Genomic DNA, 18,756 nt, shown 5'->3' with positions numbered 1-18,756 from the left:
CACGAAACGATAACGACGATTGAATAATATTCCAAATTTTGTAAAATAGTTCTTGTGAAAATTTCAACTTCATGTCCAGAGCTACATGAAAATGAAAATGATTGGATATCTTCTTCACACACGCTAGATAGATTGTGAATGATGAACTATCAATCAAGAACCAGTTAACGAACCCATGAAAAATATAATTTTGTACACTAATTCACAAACACGAATGAATGAACCGTGACTATTTTACTAGGAATTATTAATCAGTTTACGAAACCATGAATAATATTCCAAGTTCTGTGAAATCGTTCATGTGAAAATTTTGGTATCATGCAAAAATTGCATATTGCATTGACTACATTAATAAATTACAAACGTATTTTATGATGTTGTAGACTGTATCGTTAGCAAGTATGGTGAATCGTGACTAATATATTGGGAATCGTGAATTAGTTTACGAATGGATTCATGAATAGTTTTCCAAATTTCGTGAAATTGAAGGAAAATTAAACATAATTATAAAACGAATAATTTTTGTTCATGGTCCTGTTTTCGTAACATAAAGTCGTGATTGTTCCGGAATTCAGAGTAGTTTATTCGCGAATTTGGGAACACTTTTTTTCTGGGTCGTCAAGCAGTGAGATAACATAGTTCCCACAAGCCCCCATCTAATACCTTCACGCAAGTCTAAATCTGTTAATCGCATTTGGTCCTTAGACCGGTGAAGACTGGGTACTACCAGTCTTCTGCTGATAATAGTAGAATAAGATGGTAAGGATAGGATCTAGGCGTGAAAACACTACCGTAAAAATGAATAGTTGATCGGAGATCAGTCCCAATACGACTTTAATCTGAATAGTATCGATGATCACGAGTCAATAGATATTGAAAATAAAACGCGTCTGTATTTATGAATCTAAAAGTTTCGTTATTTCTAGTAAGTTGCATTAGGTTATCAATACCATGTACTTCCCTTCAATGGTTGTTATTATCGCTCGCATACGCGTATTTTACAAACAATCGGGAATGAAGAATATGAAATATTTTTCTTTATTTTGTAACATTTCGCATGTTTTGCCTTTCTCCTATAGAAAGGCTATGCAATAACTCTGAAAACCGACTTTTTAATCGAGGCCCGGAGGGCTGAGTCTCTTATACCATTCGACTCAGTTCATCAAGTTAGGCAAATGTATGTGCGTATGTGTGTGTGTGTGTGCGTGTGTATGTATTAGACCTCTCCACATTTTGAAAAAGTTTTGAAATATACATGGGTTAGCTCAAATTTCTGTTCTAGGTGTGAATTTAAGAACGTTTGCCAAAAATGGCTTAATTTGGACATGATTTAGAGGTGTCTCCAACAGTGCTGGGAAAATCATAATCAAAAAAAAAATCAAAACGCAATCATGGCTGATAATTATCGCTTATGATTTTTTCGAAAATTCTCACTGCCGATAAAATCATGCCGTGATCACTTTCTTAACTATCAAAAGATCATCTCACAAAAATCACCACCGATTTTTTCTTGCCGTCTATCAGTGGTGATTTTGATCTGTTGTTGAATTTGATAATTGAGAGGGTGATCCCGGCATGATTCTATCTGCAGCGAGCAATTCGGAAAAAATCACAAGTGAGCAGTATCATCCATGATTGCGATTTGATTTAATTCTTGGATCGATGATCATCATCTATTTTCGAACATTATGGATATGTTAGGGGTGTCAATGAGCCAAGCTGAATTTTTTTCAACTTTTTGGGAAAGTGTTTTATATTGGAGGGCAAGTTGAGGGCTGTTGAAAATCAATATTTTCAATGCACAAGGGAGTCCGCCGATGTGTCAAAATGGAATTTTTTTCAACTTTTCGGGAAAGTGTTTTATATTGAAAGGCAATTTGAGGGCTGTTGAAAATCAATAGTTTTGGACATTTTCAATGCAGAAGGGGGGTCCGCCGATGCATCAAAATGGATTTTTTTTCAACTTTTCGGGAAAGTGTTTTATATTGAAAGGCAAGTTGAGGGCTGTTGAAAATCAATAGTTTTGGACATTTTCAAAACTTTGATGGGTCAAAGTGGATTTTTTTTCAACTTTTTGGGAAAGTGTTTTATATTGAAAGGCAAATCGAGGGCTGTTGAAAATCAATAGTTTTGAACATTTTCAATGCACAGGGGGTCCGCCGATTCATCAAAATGGATTTTTTTTCAACTTTTTGGGAAAGTGTTTTATATTGAAAGGCAAGTTGAGGGCTATTGAAAACCAATAGTTTTGGACAATTTCAATGCACAAGGGAGTCCGCAGATGTGTCAAAATGGATTTTTTTCAACTTTTTGGGAAAGTGTTTTATATTGAAGGGCAAGTTGAGGGCCCGAAAAGTTGAAAAATTCAATTTTAACGCATCGGCGGACCCCCTGTGCATTGAAACTGTCCAAAACTATTGATTTTCAACTACTAACAACTTGTCCTTCAATATAAAACACTTTCCCGAAAAGATGAAATCGTTAGCATTTGGATTATTTTGCATCCCTACATGTGTGCTGGATCGCTCTCACTCACTCATTTGGCTAAATCATCATCATAAGGAGTTTCTTACAATAATCGTGTACAATACCATCAACCCCGATTTTGCATCTTTTCTATCGTACCTGATTTTCTCAACTTCATAATCCTGATCAAATCATAATCAGGCCGTGATCACAGGCGGTGATTTTGTTGCAATGATTTTTTGCTAGCACATTATCGCTTCAGAGAAAATCACTTGCGATTTTTTATGGTTGTGATCATAGCACAGCATGATCAGCAGTGATAATTATCACTGATGATTTTTGTTTTTTGGTGATTTTCCCAGCACTGGTCTCCAATCAAAAATCGCGTTTTTGCAATGTTTCCATAGGAAGATCACTTATTCTCTGATTTAATAGGCCCTACATGCACACATATCATCAAAGGTTGTTCCTTAGACATATCTTAACATTTTTTAACAGGTCGACATAGCTCTAATCCCAATAGAAAATTTGTTAACTGGATTTTTATATAGAAAAGAGTACCAAAATCAAGAAAAAATACTACTAATTTTCCTTGGTTTTGATATACTTTTCTATATGAAAATCCAGTTAACAAATTTTATATTGCGATTAGTTCACCTGTTAGAACATGTTAAGATATGTCTAAGGAACAACCTTTGATGTTATGTGGGCATGTAGGGCCTATTAAATCAGAGTATAAGTGATCTTCCTATGGAAACATTGCAAAAACACGATTTTTGATTGGAGACAACTCTAAATCATATCCAAATTAAGCCATTTTTGGCAAAAGTTCTTAAATTCACACCTAGAACAAAAATTTGAGCTGACCCATGTATATTTCAAAACTTTTTCAAACTGTGGAGAGGTCTAGTATGTATGTATGTGACCAAAAATAAGCACATCGGTTACTCAGGAATGGCTGAACCGATTTTTTTCAAATTTAGTCTCAAATGAAATAGGCTGCTATTGAATTTCATTTAATTCCGAATTCCGGTTCCGGAGTTAAAGGTTGAGGAGTGGTGTCACGCATGAAATTACCATATAAATCGGTATAAGCATGGTATCTAAAAGAAACAAAACTTCATTAAAAGTGTTCGAAAATGTTTGGATTTATAGTTTCAGCTCACTGATGCCCAATCAAACCCACGTTGACCACATTGGACAACTTCGGCGGAACCGGAAGCTTCGGGAAAGTTCACATCTCTTCTCAGAAATGTCTGACTCGATTTTCACAAAATCAGTCTCAAATGAAAGCTAGAATATTCCTACTGAATGTTATTAAATTTCCTTTGAATCGGAGTTTTGGTTCCTGTGTTACAGGTTGAAGTATGTGGCCACATGCAAAATTTCCTTATAAACCAGTAATCAATATACCTATGTATAAATGATGCGAAAATTATTAAAATGAGTTATAAATTGCTGGCAATTGTTTGCCGACACTCTTGTACCATTCGACTCACTTCGTTGAGTTCGGAAAACATGTGCATTCGCATGTGTGTATGTCTGTGTGTGACCAACAATTGCGTATCGGTTACTCGGAGATGACCGAACCGATTTTCTCAAAACAGGTCTCAAATAGAAGATATAATATGCAGTTTGGTGTAGTATCTCCCCCCACTTACCCCAAAACCTCCGCCTTTCATCACCCCCCCCCCCGGCCACCTTCGCACCCGCATTAGAGCATTGGCCTCCTATTGTGACAAATAGCAAAGTAAACTCAGATGCCAAATTTCATATTATTTGGACAATTTTAGACCTCCGTCCACTTTGCTTGAAGTTTTTGACATCGGTTTTATGGGAAATACAGTGTGTCCCATATTTATACGTTCATTCAATTTCTCAGAATAACTTTTTTTCTATTCAAACAAACTGCACCAATTTGTTATCGTTTGTTTTGAAGCTTAATCCACCATCCATCCTTCCCTAAACCCACCTTCCCACATCAATTACCCCCCCCCCCCTCCAATTCCGGAAAAAAAATCCTAGTTCATCCTAAATAAACTTCCCTAGTAGGTCTGTAAAACCGGTGAAAAATTTGGTTTCAAATGATTTTGAGTTTGAAAACTACTTTTAAATTGAAACTAATTTAAAATTTGTTAACAAGTTGGCGGGGTCCAGAACCCCGAACCCTCCTCCTGGATCTGCTGCTGAGTTCAAGTGTTTCAGCTACGACACATAGCTTCTCAAGTTCGTGGCTGTCGATCCATTGTATGTATGTGCAAATCGTACTGAATATGTAATGGACATTTCCACCATAATATTAAACATAACCAGCCATATACTTCGAATCCATGTAACTATTTGTGTTTTCAAAAAACTAGTTCGCCCCGAATAAATAGGTATATGGCGTAACATTACTATGTTTGGTTAGGGTACTGTTGTTGTTCCCTAGACATGTTTAGTTTTTGTTGTGATTCTAGTTCATGATTTGGGAATATACAGCCGACCGTCAAATGATGTTCATAATTTGAAGAGCTGATTCGCGATTCTTGTGATTTCTCTTTTCGTTATTGTGCTATCTTATTCATGAGTTTACTATCGCATTTTTCTGTCAGACTAGTGGAATTAAAATTCATGATTTCAGGATCTTAGTCGTGATTTTTGTAATTTCTTTTCACGTTCTCGTGATATTTTAATTATGAGTAGAGTAATTCATGTTCATGATTTCAGGATCTAAGTCACGATTTTTGTAACTGCTGTTCATGTTATCGTAATATTTTAGTCATAAATAGAGTAATTCATGTTTATAATTTCAGAATCTTAGTCATGATTTTCGTAATTTCTGTTCATTTTATCGTAATGTTTTATTTTAAAACTTACTTCCAAATTTGACACGAAGAGTAATATGACTAATGTTCATGATATCAGCAGTTTTACCACGGTATTCGTAAATTCTCTTCGCCTAATTGTGATCTACTTTTTGGTTACTATCGATTTTTTTTTATTTGGAATAACGTGGCAATATGAACTGGATCATAAAAATATGACTGATTCGCGATATCTTGTTCTGTGAATTACATCACCCACACTATTTGGGATTCTCAGCGCAGTTTTCGTTTTCTATCCAGACATCTCCCTTAACCTTATCAAGTGAATAACTATGTTCGAGGTCCTAATAGCTTTTTTATATCTAATGCTCGTGTCTATTACTATGGTCGCTAGCCGCTGGACATTTCATAAAACAGTGCATGAAATAAAAATAATTCCACGAATAATTCTCCAAATTTTGTGAAAGAGTTCACGGTAAAATTTCAGTATCATCTTGCATGAAATTGCAAATGATTGGCGATATCTTCTAAATATCACCAGCACCCAAAATTGATTGTAAATCATGTACTAGGCATCATGAACCAGTTCACAAATACATGAATAATATTTAATGATTTCGTGAACTTTTTTATATTAATTAATGTGAGTTGTGACTTATATTAGATATCATGAACCAGTTCACGAATACATGAATTCTATTTCATGATTTCGTGTACTATTTCACAAGTACGGATATTAGATCGTGACATATATTAAGAATCATGAACCAGTTCACGAATACATGAAAAATATTTGATGAATTTGTGAACTAATTCACCGTACTCGTGAATATCGTACCTAATATATTAGAAATCATGAAATAGTTCACGAGAATTAAATGGATTCATAACATATCCGGAATATTTTATCATGAGTCAACCTTTGGTTTTATGAATAATTTTCATGAAGTTGAACTAGTTCGCGTACTGAAAATCGCATTAGAAATGACTTGGCGGAAACCGTGACTGAAGTTCACAAAACAAAAACAAATAGTTCCACTAAAATAAGCGTTATGCGGACGTTACTGAAGGGAAATTGAGCATAATTTAGAACACATGATTTTTGTTCATGGTCCTGTTTTCACATCGTAAAAACGTGTGTTCTGGGATGATTCATGGCACTTTATTCACCATTTTGGGAACCTTTTTATGTAGTTTGGATTAATGAGAAAGGCACAATTGCACCGCTAGGTGGATTAAAACAGGGTTTTAGAATGTACTTTCACAATGTCTATATTCCGTGTTATCACTCGGTGATGTTCAGCACCCAATAAATATAACGTAGAGCTGTCTGAATACACTAACGAAAGCTATTGATGCGGTAGCCGGTTACCCAGAGTTTTAAACCTCGAAATCTAATTTTTTTGTTTTTTCGAGTAAACTTGTATTCGAAGACTAACTAAACATCCAGATAACTAACTATGTTTTACAGGTCGCATCGCTTGCTTGAAGCGAATCCGACCTTCTACCTTCCGATTCCGCGACACCTGTGCGAGAGTCTAATGAGTCGTCTACCTTCCGTTAAGTAGGTAAAGCATCAACATTTCCTGTTTATCCTATCCTTTACCCTTTCCCATGAACGATGGAGATGGACGCGGCCGGCAATGGTGGCTATCATGTTGTAAAGGGTTTAATACGGTTTGGATTAGTCCTACTTACCATTTCACAAACAGATTTTATTAGATAATCAGTAGTCAAATATACTGAATCCAGTGTGTGTTTCATCAAAAACATCGTCACAACGCAACGCAGTGAATTTGGATACATTTTTTCTGTGTACCTGACGTAGAAAAGTTATCAACAGACCTCGAACAAAACCAGTTAAATTGAAAGTTTTTACTGTCCAGTCCACATTTCAATATTCCAGCAAAGCGATCATTCTCGAGCTGAAATAAACGAACACAGTTCGAACCGTTTTGAAATCGTTTCAGTAGCCTCCCCTAGGGTAGAGCGATGCACAAAAAAGAACCACTTTTTTGCGTGTAGAGTCATACATTAGAATGCATATGTGGAAGCAAAACATAACGGAGAGAACACATACAAGAGAAAAGCGTCGGTTAGTGAAAAGTGCGCGAGTTTTTATTCTTATCATTATTTGCTCTGATGCGCATGTCATTCCTAATTGTAGGGTTTATAGACAACTTTTTCAATTTGGCTTAATCGAAAGTCGTTATCTTACGTTCAAAATGGCGCCAGACATCGATTTCCGACATTTACTTGTCCACCCATTTCGAAAGCACCCATATTCTTATGGTAGAGAATTTCGTTGAAGCTGAAGTCTCTATGCTGAATTTCAAAAAAAGTGCTGGGCAAAGAATTCCCACGTCTATACGTCAACTCTTTTCGGAAAATATTTCTAGGGTTACATATTTTTTCTTTACCAGAAGTCGTCAACTTGAATTTTGGTTAAGCGTCAAACATCGTTTTTAGTCATCTACTTGTTCTGAAAATACCTATCAATCCATTTGGTGCCTAGATCCTACGTTTCGTTGATGCATAACTCGTCAAAACAAAATTGTGCACTATAATGGCTGCGAAAATCGTGAAACACAAAAATTATAGCGCGGAATGTTTCACAATTTTAGCTATAAATGCACAGTAACAACTCGGATCATCATGGAAATTGGAATGTAAATATGGGAATGCTGGGGATTCTTACTGAATATTTATTAATAAAATTCATTGCCTAAAAATCGACGATAAAAAGGACAATCTTTAGCAGTGCTCCAAACGGTAACATCATCGAAGAAGAAGCGCAGTATTATATCATCATTGAAGGCAGTCAATTAAATCCATCACATGTTTGGTTGGTTTCGGAATTGAATGCGTCCAGCCAGCATTTCTAATCAAATTTTAAAACAAACGTTTACGTTTAATTTCTTTCCGAATATTCGAATTCAACATCAACAGCCCAAATTTACTAGATTTGTATTAGAATCTACGAGAAGTGTACAAAAGAACTGGCTGTGATATTTGGGGGAGTTGGTTCAAAACCTAGCACACTGCTGAACTTTGCTGCGTGTTGTTGGCGAAAGTAGTTTACAATCTTCAATCGAAGCGGGGTGGATTCCGTGTACATATCCAGACGAGGGAGAAAGCAGTTGTGAATGTAATCGAGGCAGTAAATTATGTCTGGTTCGTGAATAGCCATTGGCCGGTAGCATCGGTATTTTCGCTGTTTTCTTTCCCCCCTTACCTGTTGTTGTGAACAGTTCCTTTCGTTGGCCGAGCTCGGCACGATTTTTTTATCAGTGAAAATTATGCAATACCTGTTTTTGTTTTGGTTTTCGACTGCCATGATGTTGCAATTGCATAATCGCCCAGTGCGGATGGGTAAATGTAGTGTACTGTGATAAAACTGGAACCTCACTGACAACAGACTGCAAGTCACGCTAGACTTACAACTGACATTGAATCATTTATCTATTTAGGCAATGTGTTCATCAATCTACGATTGACATGTCAGATCGGCTTGTCAAGTAGTTTAATCAATTTCATCTACTGGAAAAGTACATTACCATAACAATAACCCAACCGAACATTCCGAACCGAACGTGAAATTGAAATTCAATGCCCCAAACAGTAACCGCTTCGGTGGAATTCGACAACAAAAGCCGCAACGGTATAGTAAAACCGAGCACCAGGAAATAGGCTTGGCTCGACATAATATAAACCGCGTGCTCGTTATGGTTGTTTCGGGAGCGCATTTACAAAAGCAGCGGCTTCCCACCGAAACCGCAAATCGATCGATGACGATTTTCGCGCCTTCCGATCATCGAAAGGTCCGCCACCCGATAACCGTTAAAAAAGAAGCCCATGGGAAATTTAATAGCCATTAACTCGGGTTTTTTTTCTTTTCTTTATATTCTGTTGCAGGATGTCCGTGTTGCGAACACTAGCGCTACTGGCCATCGGCGCTACCCTGGTACTGGCACAACGACGGCTTGCTCTACCCGATCCTAGGAGTTGTGCCAATCGTAAGTATACCACAACAATTGGAAAAGTAAAGAAAGTGTCATAAAATGCAAAAAATTGCTTCCATTTTCCATATCGTTTCATTCGCAACTTTTGATGAACTGATTAAATTTTATGTTATCCAGTGATAGACATTCGCCTAGTCACACCATAAAATTGAATTGAAAAAGTGGGAAACCACAGATATACGGAATTCAATCGGGGTTTCGACTACGACAATCAAAGAAAAATAGACTGGCGCAACAGGACTACTTCCTGCACACCGACCCAATAAATACCATCTTAAGAGATTGGTAAACTTACAAACAATACATGCCGCGTCTGGATCTGCAAAAGAAACATCAGAATATCTGCTCTCCCAAGCAGCATTTCTAGTTTTATAGCACACTACAAGTGCAATCTATGTTTTAAGGAAGGCTTCAGGAGTACCATAAAACCTGAATTGTTACTAGGGCTGTGAATGCAGTGCATTAATACAACGCAGACTACGCGCCCTCGGTAAAGAACCCAAGTAGCAATTACAACTTGTTGAAAGTTTTAAATGTTGCAGCACTGCTACACAATATTTTTTATTGTTGGATATATTTGAAAAGAATTTCCACGGGTTTTTTAAATAATTGTGCAACTATGTAACTATAGAGCTGGCCAATAGTGTTAAGTATGCAACTAATCAGGAACTTTGCTAACTTGCACAAACAATCGAACAAGTTGCAAATGCCTCTTTGTTTGCCATTCCACCCTTAAACAGAACTGTCCAACTACCGAGTGCTCGACAAATGGCACAGCTATTGTTTTTATCATTTTGCTGCAATTAGGAGCATGTTGCACAACATACAAACAAAGTGCGCTTTTCCATAACATAGTTGTTACCAAGAGAGTTACAAATACTATACAGTAACAAAGCGTGCCACTTGGGAAGCGCTGGAGCCTTTTGATATTCAAACTGCAAGGCCCAAACTGGTAATAAGTTGCATACGAAGTGGAGAACCTGACTGGGGAGAGTGTGTATCTCAAGAGTGATATGTCATAGTAAATGCCTACCGACTAAACCCAAACCTCTTGTATCTCCGTATCCTCTACCTCCTGGGACAACCGCTGGATTTTACTTTGGGAGAGGATTGTACATTTGCTCCTTTTCTTTCCTAGAGCCCCTTGGCTCCTAAATTTGTTTTCTTTCTTCCTTTTTTATTTTTATTATTTTAATTTATTTGTTTATTTATTTTTAGTATTTATTTTTTACTATTACTGCGGAACCAGTCGAGACGTGAACCGATCCAGAGATACTGAAAACCTACCTCGCATTCCTTCACAACTACCCTCGCTGAATTTTTAACCGGCGTGTAACTACTTGTTGGTGTTGTCAACTTAGTGTTCGTTTCTCCGCTGCGCTGGAGCTCCGACCGAATTAGTGTTACTGTCATTAACTCACCCAGCTGTCCTTGAGCCCGTTGGCCTTTTGCGTACGTTATGTCAGGTCGCTATCCAATCTTCGCTGAGTATCAGATCAGCCCCGGAACTGACGCCAACTCCGGAACCCGCAGAAACGTGACCCAATCTGGAGATGCCGAAAAACTTAACTCACATCCCTTCACAGCAACCCTTGTAGGATTTTTCACCAACTTCAAAGTACCAGTTCGCGTTTGCTAACTTGTTTCTTGTTTCTCCGCTTTGGATAAAATGTCGATCAGCAGCTTCCAGCTTTCCTTGAACCCATTTCCCCCTCTGTATGCGTTGAGCCAGCTTACTGGCAAACCGCCGCTGCGTAGCATACGACCGTCGCCAACGCTGGAACCCATCGGGACGTGAACCGATCTGAAGGAGCCTAAAGGCCTGACTCGCGTCTTTTCACGGCCACACTCGCAGTGTTTATAACCGACTTGATCCACTCGCCCATATCTTGGTAGCTGGTGTTGTCAGCTTGCTGTTCTATTCGACACTTTCGCTGAAACTCCGACAGCGTCAGTGCCACTACTCTGATGACGGCATTACATGTGCCCTCGTCTCATATCTGCCAGAATATTCTCTACGTTAATCGAAGGCAACTCCCTTCGCGCTGCTGCAAATCCAGGACAGACGAGAATCACATGCTCTGGTGTTTACTCGAGGTTTACGCACATCGGGCAAAAGGATGACACCGCGTATCCGAAGCGATGAAGGTACTGTTTGAAACAACCAGGAACAGAAGGTCAGGTTACTTCACCATACCTCCTATTTACCCAAGTCGAGAGAACCGGTATGAATGTGAGAGTCTACCTTCTTTTTTCAGACGAGTCCCAATCTTGCTGTCATGTGACCATCGAGCCAGCTCTCAGTGTTATTCGTATTTTCCGGTCCCCTTCCGCTTATAGCATTCGTTATCTTCTACTAGGATGATCCCGATAGGACTCGCTTCAGCGATAACATAGATTGCTTCTAATGAGATAGTCCTGTATGCGCTCGCGACCCGCATGATCTTGAGCCTGAACCTACTATTCAGCTTTACTCGATTCCGCTGTGTCTTCAGCACTGAATTCCAGACAGAGCCTCTGTACCTCAATAGCGACGAAGATACTCTAGCCAGAAGACGCCTCTTGCTACTGCTTGGCGGTGGCTGATTCAGTACCCGCTTCGAGACTATGCCATGCTCCCCGATAGTGATTTCTGCCTGTTACAGTATTTTGCAGTTACTGACCAATAGCCCCTCTTTTTTTGGTGGGCTATATGCAAGTTCAGTTCTTGCATCTAGTTTCCAATTCTGTCGATCGCCTCCATAGCCACCATTTTCACCTCTTCCGGCGTCTCTCCCAGTACCGTTTTTATGATGTCGTCCGTGAACCCAACGGACCCTGCACCCGTAGGCAGTTTAAGCATCAGCACGCCGTTATACATCCCATTCCAAAGCTTTGGACCCAGGATAGATCCTTTTTTACAATGGAGAATGCAATTTACGCAGATGCCAAACTACCACACGGAGTGCACTGTAGTGTCGGGCTCCACTATGACAAGGTAATACTGACTAAACTCCATTGGGCTCCGCCATTGTTCTCCCCAGGGACTACCTCTCGGTATTGCTTCTGGGGGGATGGCTGTACTTGATGTACTCACTCACTCTCGGTCACGCGTTCATACATCGTGTATAAGGTTTACTTGGGTGCTCGCTCTGTCACACTCTGATTCACTCTCTAACACTCCATGTGAGGATTACGTTTGTGCTGACCTCTATCACGCCATGCGAGGCTTACTTGTGTGCTCACCTCGAACATACCATGTGAGGCTGACTTGGATGCTCACCCTATCACCTGATTCACTCTCGATCATACCACTCTATTACGCCCTGTCGCTCCCGCTGGCATCCCATGTGGGACATTTTCCTTAGGCCCCACTTCTGACATACCATGTGAGGCTCTTCTGCCTTGCTTCGGGGTGGCTGGGTTTACCCCTTATGCAGTTGCAAGTCGCTACGCCAAACCTGCCTCACTTTTTCGCGCTCGGCCCTTTTCGCTCCAACTAACCAACCACTAGTTAGTCGTGCCCTACGTCTGTAGCTCGGTGCGCCAGATTCTCTGTAGCCTGCAGGCAATCTGGGTGGTTGCAGTCGAGACTGCGTTCCACTTCTCCACCGCTTGACACATCCGCTGAATAAGGGTATCAGGGGTTGTGTCCTAGCCACATACGTCAAGTCTCCTTTCGACGTCGAGGACATACGAACAGTATGTGCTCGGCAGTTTCGGCAACGCCTGGGTAGTCAGGGCAGACGGGGACTTCCGCGTGCCCAAACCTGTGGAGGTACTGTCGGAGGCAGCCATGGCCTGACAGGAATTGTGTCAGATGGAAGTGAACTTCCCCATGGGGTCTACCCACCCAGCTCGACATGTTAGGTATCAGCCGGTGGGTCCACCTACCTTTCTAGGAGTTATCCCACTCACGCTGCCATCTGGCGACCGAAGCCACTCTGGTGCGCTCGCGGGCTCCTCTAGTGGCATGCAGCTCAAAGCACTCCTCATCTTCCCAGATAACCAGCCCGACTGGCATCATGCTCGCTATCACGCAGGATGATACCGTGCGGTAAGCAGATATCACTCTCGGGTAAATGACCGTAAGGTTAAAACCCCAAATAAAACAATCAACCAGATTTCACTCTGAGGCACATCACGCGGTAGGTGCTCTCCAGTTTCTGCAGATAACTGGTTACCCTCACTGCTCTTGACCAGGACTCCGAGAGACTTCAGACTCCGCTGTGAAGTGATCGCGTCTTCTCCCACATGAATAACTGCATGTTGTGCCGACTTGCGGTTGTTGACGATAACCACCTCCGTCTTACGCTGAGCGAGCTCCAGGCCCCATCCATTCCGCCACCGTGTTGATCGCGTGTTCTGCGGTTAGTTCTACCTCAGGGATTGACTCCCCGTACACCTCCAAGGTTACGTCGTCGGCAAAGCCGACGATCTTGACCCCAGAAGGATAGATCAGAACTCCATCCGTAATTCTAACCGTTTTCTTCCTCTGTTTGTCTCATAGATTATGTCTCATAGATTATGATTCTGCACAGGTAGTTAGGGGCTCTCATTTTGTGCAGGGATTCTGCTATGACTTCTCAGCTTGCGCTATTGAAAGTTTTTTCGACGTCTATCGTTACCACCGCACAGCACCGATTTCCTCTTCTTTTCTGTTAACGCGTCATATTGGCTCTCTCGATCACTGTCCGAATGGCGCCCACCGTAGACTTGCCCTTCCGGAACCCGAACTGGTTTTTAGACGCTTTCCATAAATGTTTTCAGCATGTTAAAGACAATCCTCTCCGAGAGTTTTCCGAGGATATCCAACAGGCATATTGGTCTATACTACGATGGATCTTTGGGGGCCTACCTGGTTTAGGCAGTAGCACTAACTTTTGTATCTTCCATTTGTCAGTAAAATGGCTCTCATCTAGAAGCTTTTGGAACACTTTTCTGAGCATATTCAGGGGTGTCTGGATTACCGCTCTTAATGCGATTTTGGGAACCTTTACATCTTTTTCCAAAGTAACGAGTTCCTCGTTGGAGACTTGTTGTATCACTTCGGCATTGATCAGCTCTACAACGCCGTACGGTATAATCGACCATATCATTGGATCGCACTCCGGAAAGAGCCCTTCTACTATAACCTTCAGTTTATCAGGGCACATGTCCAAAGGAATCATGGGTCTTCCTCATCATAACACGGTGTGCGCCGCCCCAGGGGTTGGCGCCAGCACCTCTGCACAACACTTTAAAGCATATCGATTTGCTCCGCTTTATCTCACGTTTCAATGCGGCTCTTGCGTCGCGGAACACTATATCACGATCCTCTCTTTCCGCTTTGGTGCTAGCTCTCTGAGCGTCGAATCTGACTCTAAGGCAGCTTGCGCGGAAGGCTCCAAGCTGCTCGTTCCACCAGTACGCTGGGCACCATCTGTTCCTTGGCTCTAGTTTTCTTGGTATTGTAGTGTCACCTGCTCTTGCTGGCATTTCTGTTAACTATTCCGCATTCATGTTGCTCGCTGCCTGAAGTGATTCCACATATATCGTTGACCAAAACTGTACCAGACTGCTAGATGGTCGCTATGAGTGTGGTCTTCGCAAACTCTTCAGCTAATGTTTGGCACTAACGACGGGCTACAAAAAGTAACGTCGACAATGGATTCTTGTCCACTCCTGTGGAAAGTTGTGCTGGTGCCCTCATTGCATATCATAACATCCAGCTTGACTAAAATTTCCAACAGGTTATACCCTCTTATGTGCTTCTCTACTCCACTGCCCAAGCATTGAAATCTCCTCCGATGACTATCGTCTGGCTCAGCTCAGTGTCAGGTCTCACTCCATTAATTTTCTTCTAAGCGATTGTATTGAGATGATGCCTTCAGCAAATTTGTAGCTGTCACTTTTGCGAACAACTTTAATGGAGACACTAAATATCTATCTTGAATACCTTAAAAGTTTTATCATGTTGTTTGAGGATAACCCATTGTCGCCTCTTTAACAAATAACTCCAAGTAGCGTCGTAGCCAATAAGGAGTTTTGGGAATTAAACCCTTTGCTGCCAAACCAAAATTAATTGGATTGAAGAAAACATTTATTGGCACGATCACGATGTTGATCGCAGACTTGTGCCTTGCCATGATTTGCCTTTTCATCATTTCCCTGATGGACAGGACTGGGGAATTGGTAAGGTTAGGGATAAGGAAAATAACGACACAGAGATAGTCAATACGGAAGTATTCTTCGCTCCCAAGGGAATGAAGACACTTCTTGATGAGCTGATATATCAACACTCTCGAGGGGATATAGTCATTTAAATTCGGCTTAAGCAAACTTAGGTTTATAAACTTGCGCCGTGACTTTTTGGAAGCCATAGTCGGCGATACTGCAAAAATACTGCTGCGTTTTTCAGTAAGCCACTTGGTCCTCAGAACTTCCTAGCAAACTGCCCCGAACTAGGATTATGGAAATCTAGCTTCATAAAAACATCAGTACTCTTCAAACATTCCTTGGGATTCAACGGAATGTAAAGGAATACCTTATTCTGTTAAGGCTATATGATTCGCTAATAAACGAATTTAATTTGTCTTCCCACTTATCTCCTCCAATTTCTGTTTCAGTCAGGCACTGCTTTGTTCGTTACTCGGAGAGAACCAAAAAATATCACACCTTAAGCCAATCTCTCTAAAACTGGGGATGAAGGAGTTAGGAGGGTTTGAAAAGAGACACCCGTGAAGATCTTTTAATAAATCATACTTCAGCGCATCGTGACGGCTATCACGATATTGAACATGTTGTCTGAGCGTTTGCCGAGTATCGTTCCGCCAGATTAACGTCGTCAATCTTGCATTCGCCACAAATTGCAAGATTGATGTTCTTCTCTTCTCTGTCATTATTGTCCGCCCTCTTCCCTTTTTGAGTGCTTGAGTGGCGAAAACTTTAAACCGGAACACAAGTTATACTAACAAACTTCTGAATAACACCAAAACTATAAACCTCGCTAGATTTAAGATATCGATTGTTGCCATCCTACTCTAACCACTCACTTCAATCACCCAGGCGTGCGACACGCGACCTACCGAGATGCCCGGGGCGTAGCACATTCCTACTTCTTCAGCTGGGAACACAACCCGACCCGTAACCTAGAGGTGGATTGGCTCGACGCACGTAATATCTGCCGCCGGCACTGCATGGACGCCGTCTCGATGGAGACTCCGCAGGAGAACGAGTTCATCAAACAGCGTATTGCTCGTGGAAACGTACGCTACATCTGGACCTCGGGCCGCAAGTGCAACTTTGCTGGTTGCGACCGCCCCGATCTCCAGCCACCGAACGAGAACGGATGGTTCTGGTCTGGCTCGGGTGTCAAGATCGGACCGACCACCCAGCGCAACACCGGAGACTGGAGCTACACCGGAGGATACGGTCAGCAACAGCCGGATAACCGTGAGGCTGCTCAGGTTCGAATTTAATAAACCGAGTTCAAGTAACGTGAATAAATCAACATGATATCTATTTTATCTTTTAGGGTAACGACGAATCCTGCCTGTCGATCTTGAACAATTTCTACAACGATGGTCTGAAGTGGCACGACGTCGCATGCCACCATCTGAAGCCATTCGTGTGTGAAGATTCCGACGAGCTGTTGAACTTCGTCCGCTCCCGCAACCCTGGAGTGCGTCTGTAAAGAAAAATCGTTTTAAAAAGGAACACGTTGTATCCGGTCTCTAATTAAGCGTTAGTCCAAAATATTTAAAAATCACTCACCCAAAAAAAAATCAAACAAATCAAGTCCCCAGCTAAGATGTCGCCAAGCACGAAGCTGCCACCAATTAGCGCGTTCCGTATTGATAAAAGAATAGTAGAAATTTCTCTTCAGTTGTTGGTTCAATCGAAAGTGAATATACGGCTTAAAAATCAAATTCTGTTTCTTATAACCGAAAGATGAAACGCGAAATCCGCTTGATGGCAGCTTCAGATTTGGCAGCATAAATCCTAAACGTAAAGAAGTAATCGTTAAAAAAACAAAAGAAAAAAGCGAGAGGAGCAACAAATCCTACGTTAATAATCGCGTTTTTACTATTTATTGTATTGTAATTATGATTTTAATGTAAAAAATTGAACTCAACAATTGTTCGAATTTTCTCTGTACAAAAAGTTAAAAGAGAAGGAATAAATAAAGTCGTTAAGTGTGCTAGATTAGAAACTGTGACAGCTATTGTTCATCTACAAAACAAATGAAATCGGGAAATACATTCATAAACACATTTGCTGTTCTAGTGTCAGTGATTCGATATTTTGTACATTTGTAAGTTTTTGTTTTCTGTGTTGGAAAATAAATAGTACCAAATCGTAAAATTTTGTGTTTTTAATGTAGTTGGGTCGAAGGGGGTTGATCTGAATTTCTGTGTGGTTCTCAGCAATGAGAAATCCCTAAAATTTACAAGGGGCGCCAGTTGGATGTATCCTTTTTCAACATTAAACAACTCCGCCATTTTCAGCCGATTTCACAGGTAATTTTTTTTTAAGGATGTGTTATGTCATTTATTATAAACCAGGTTTAGAACACAACGTCGATTAAATGACCACCCCCAATTGATACAGAAACAACAGCTCTTTTGCGGCTTTGAGGTTCTTAGGTTTGCTAGAATAAACTTTACTTATCAAGTAACCCCGCAGAAAAAAAGTTTGGTTCCGTTAAATCCGGAGAACGAGGAGGCCATTCCAAATCACTATTTTTTGAGACAACGCGTTCTGAAAATTTGCTCTGCAAGAAATTGATTGTAGCGACTGCGGTGTGGCAAGGTGCCCCTTTTTGTTGAAAATAGAAGTTTTTCAGACCAAATCCAACGGTAGCATGCGCCATTGATGCCCTCTCTCTTTTAAAAATAGGGTAAACAGGTCTAATATGCACCCTTAAGCAAAAATTGCTATATTAATCACCATTCGACACTATGATCTCCGCACCAACTACTCTAATTTATTGTTATATTAGTTAGAAATTAGTTCCCGTTTCATTTTTTTATTAAAATCATCCCGATACAAGTATTATTAAATCAGTTCACATTTCGCCTTGAGCAGAAGCAAAAAATCGTCCCGCGCAATTGAAACAGTCAATTCTACCTATAAATCAATCGGTGGCTATCGCACAAGCAGTCCATATAACAATAGCCTATAACTACTGTGCGATTTAGTGATGAGTGTCGGTGCCCAGCAAAAAGCAACCCAGCTGCGGTCGAACTGTTTTGCTGTTGATTTTTCGAAATGCCCCGTAAGACCAGCCATTCGGGAAGTGGAACAGTTATTTAAAAGTGCAGATGTAACTCAATCTGGCTGAACTGAAAACCATACAAATGCATCATATCAAACGTTGCGTGCTGATTTCGTTCAAGAACATTAACCAAGCTGAGACATTCGCCTCGCGAAACAACATGCAGCACACCACAGAATGCGACTATGTTAAATATAGCATTCCCGTATACATCGATAACGGC

The 18,756-nt window shown here is 40.7% G+C and overlaps 1 protein-coding gene across 1 annotated transcript in view; it reads left to right on the top strand.

Annotated features, from left to right (window-relative positions):
• The window catches only part of LOC131681922 (L-selectin), a 79,569-nt gene extending 61,949 nt beyond the window's left edge, over positions 1-17,620 (top strand). The window contains exons 2-4 of the mRNA XM_058963022.1: positions 9,189-9,289; positions 16,322-16,722; positions 16,791-17,620. Coding sequence (XP_058819005.1) covers positions 9,190-9,289; positions 16,322-16,722; positions 16,791-16,949 — 660 coding nt within the window. The 5' untranslated portion in view covers position 9,189 and the 3' untranslated portion in view covers positions 16,950-17,620. The remainder of the gene's footprint in view (positions 1-9,188; positions 9,290-16,321; positions 16,723-16,790) is intronic.
• The last annotated feature ends 1,136 nt before the right edge of the window (positions 17,621-18,756 follow it).

This window comes from Topomyia yanbarensis, chromosome 2, assembly GCF_030247195.1.
Source record: "Topomyia yanbarensis strain Yona2022 chromosome 2, ASM3024719v1, whole genome shotgun sequence".
NCBI classification, from domain to species: domain Eukaryota; kingdom Metazoa; phylum Arthropoda; class Insecta; order Diptera; family Culicidae; genus Topomyia; species Topomyia yanbarensis.
Note: the sequence above shows the minus strand (reverse complement) of the source record. Positions and strands in the feature narration are given on the sequence as shown.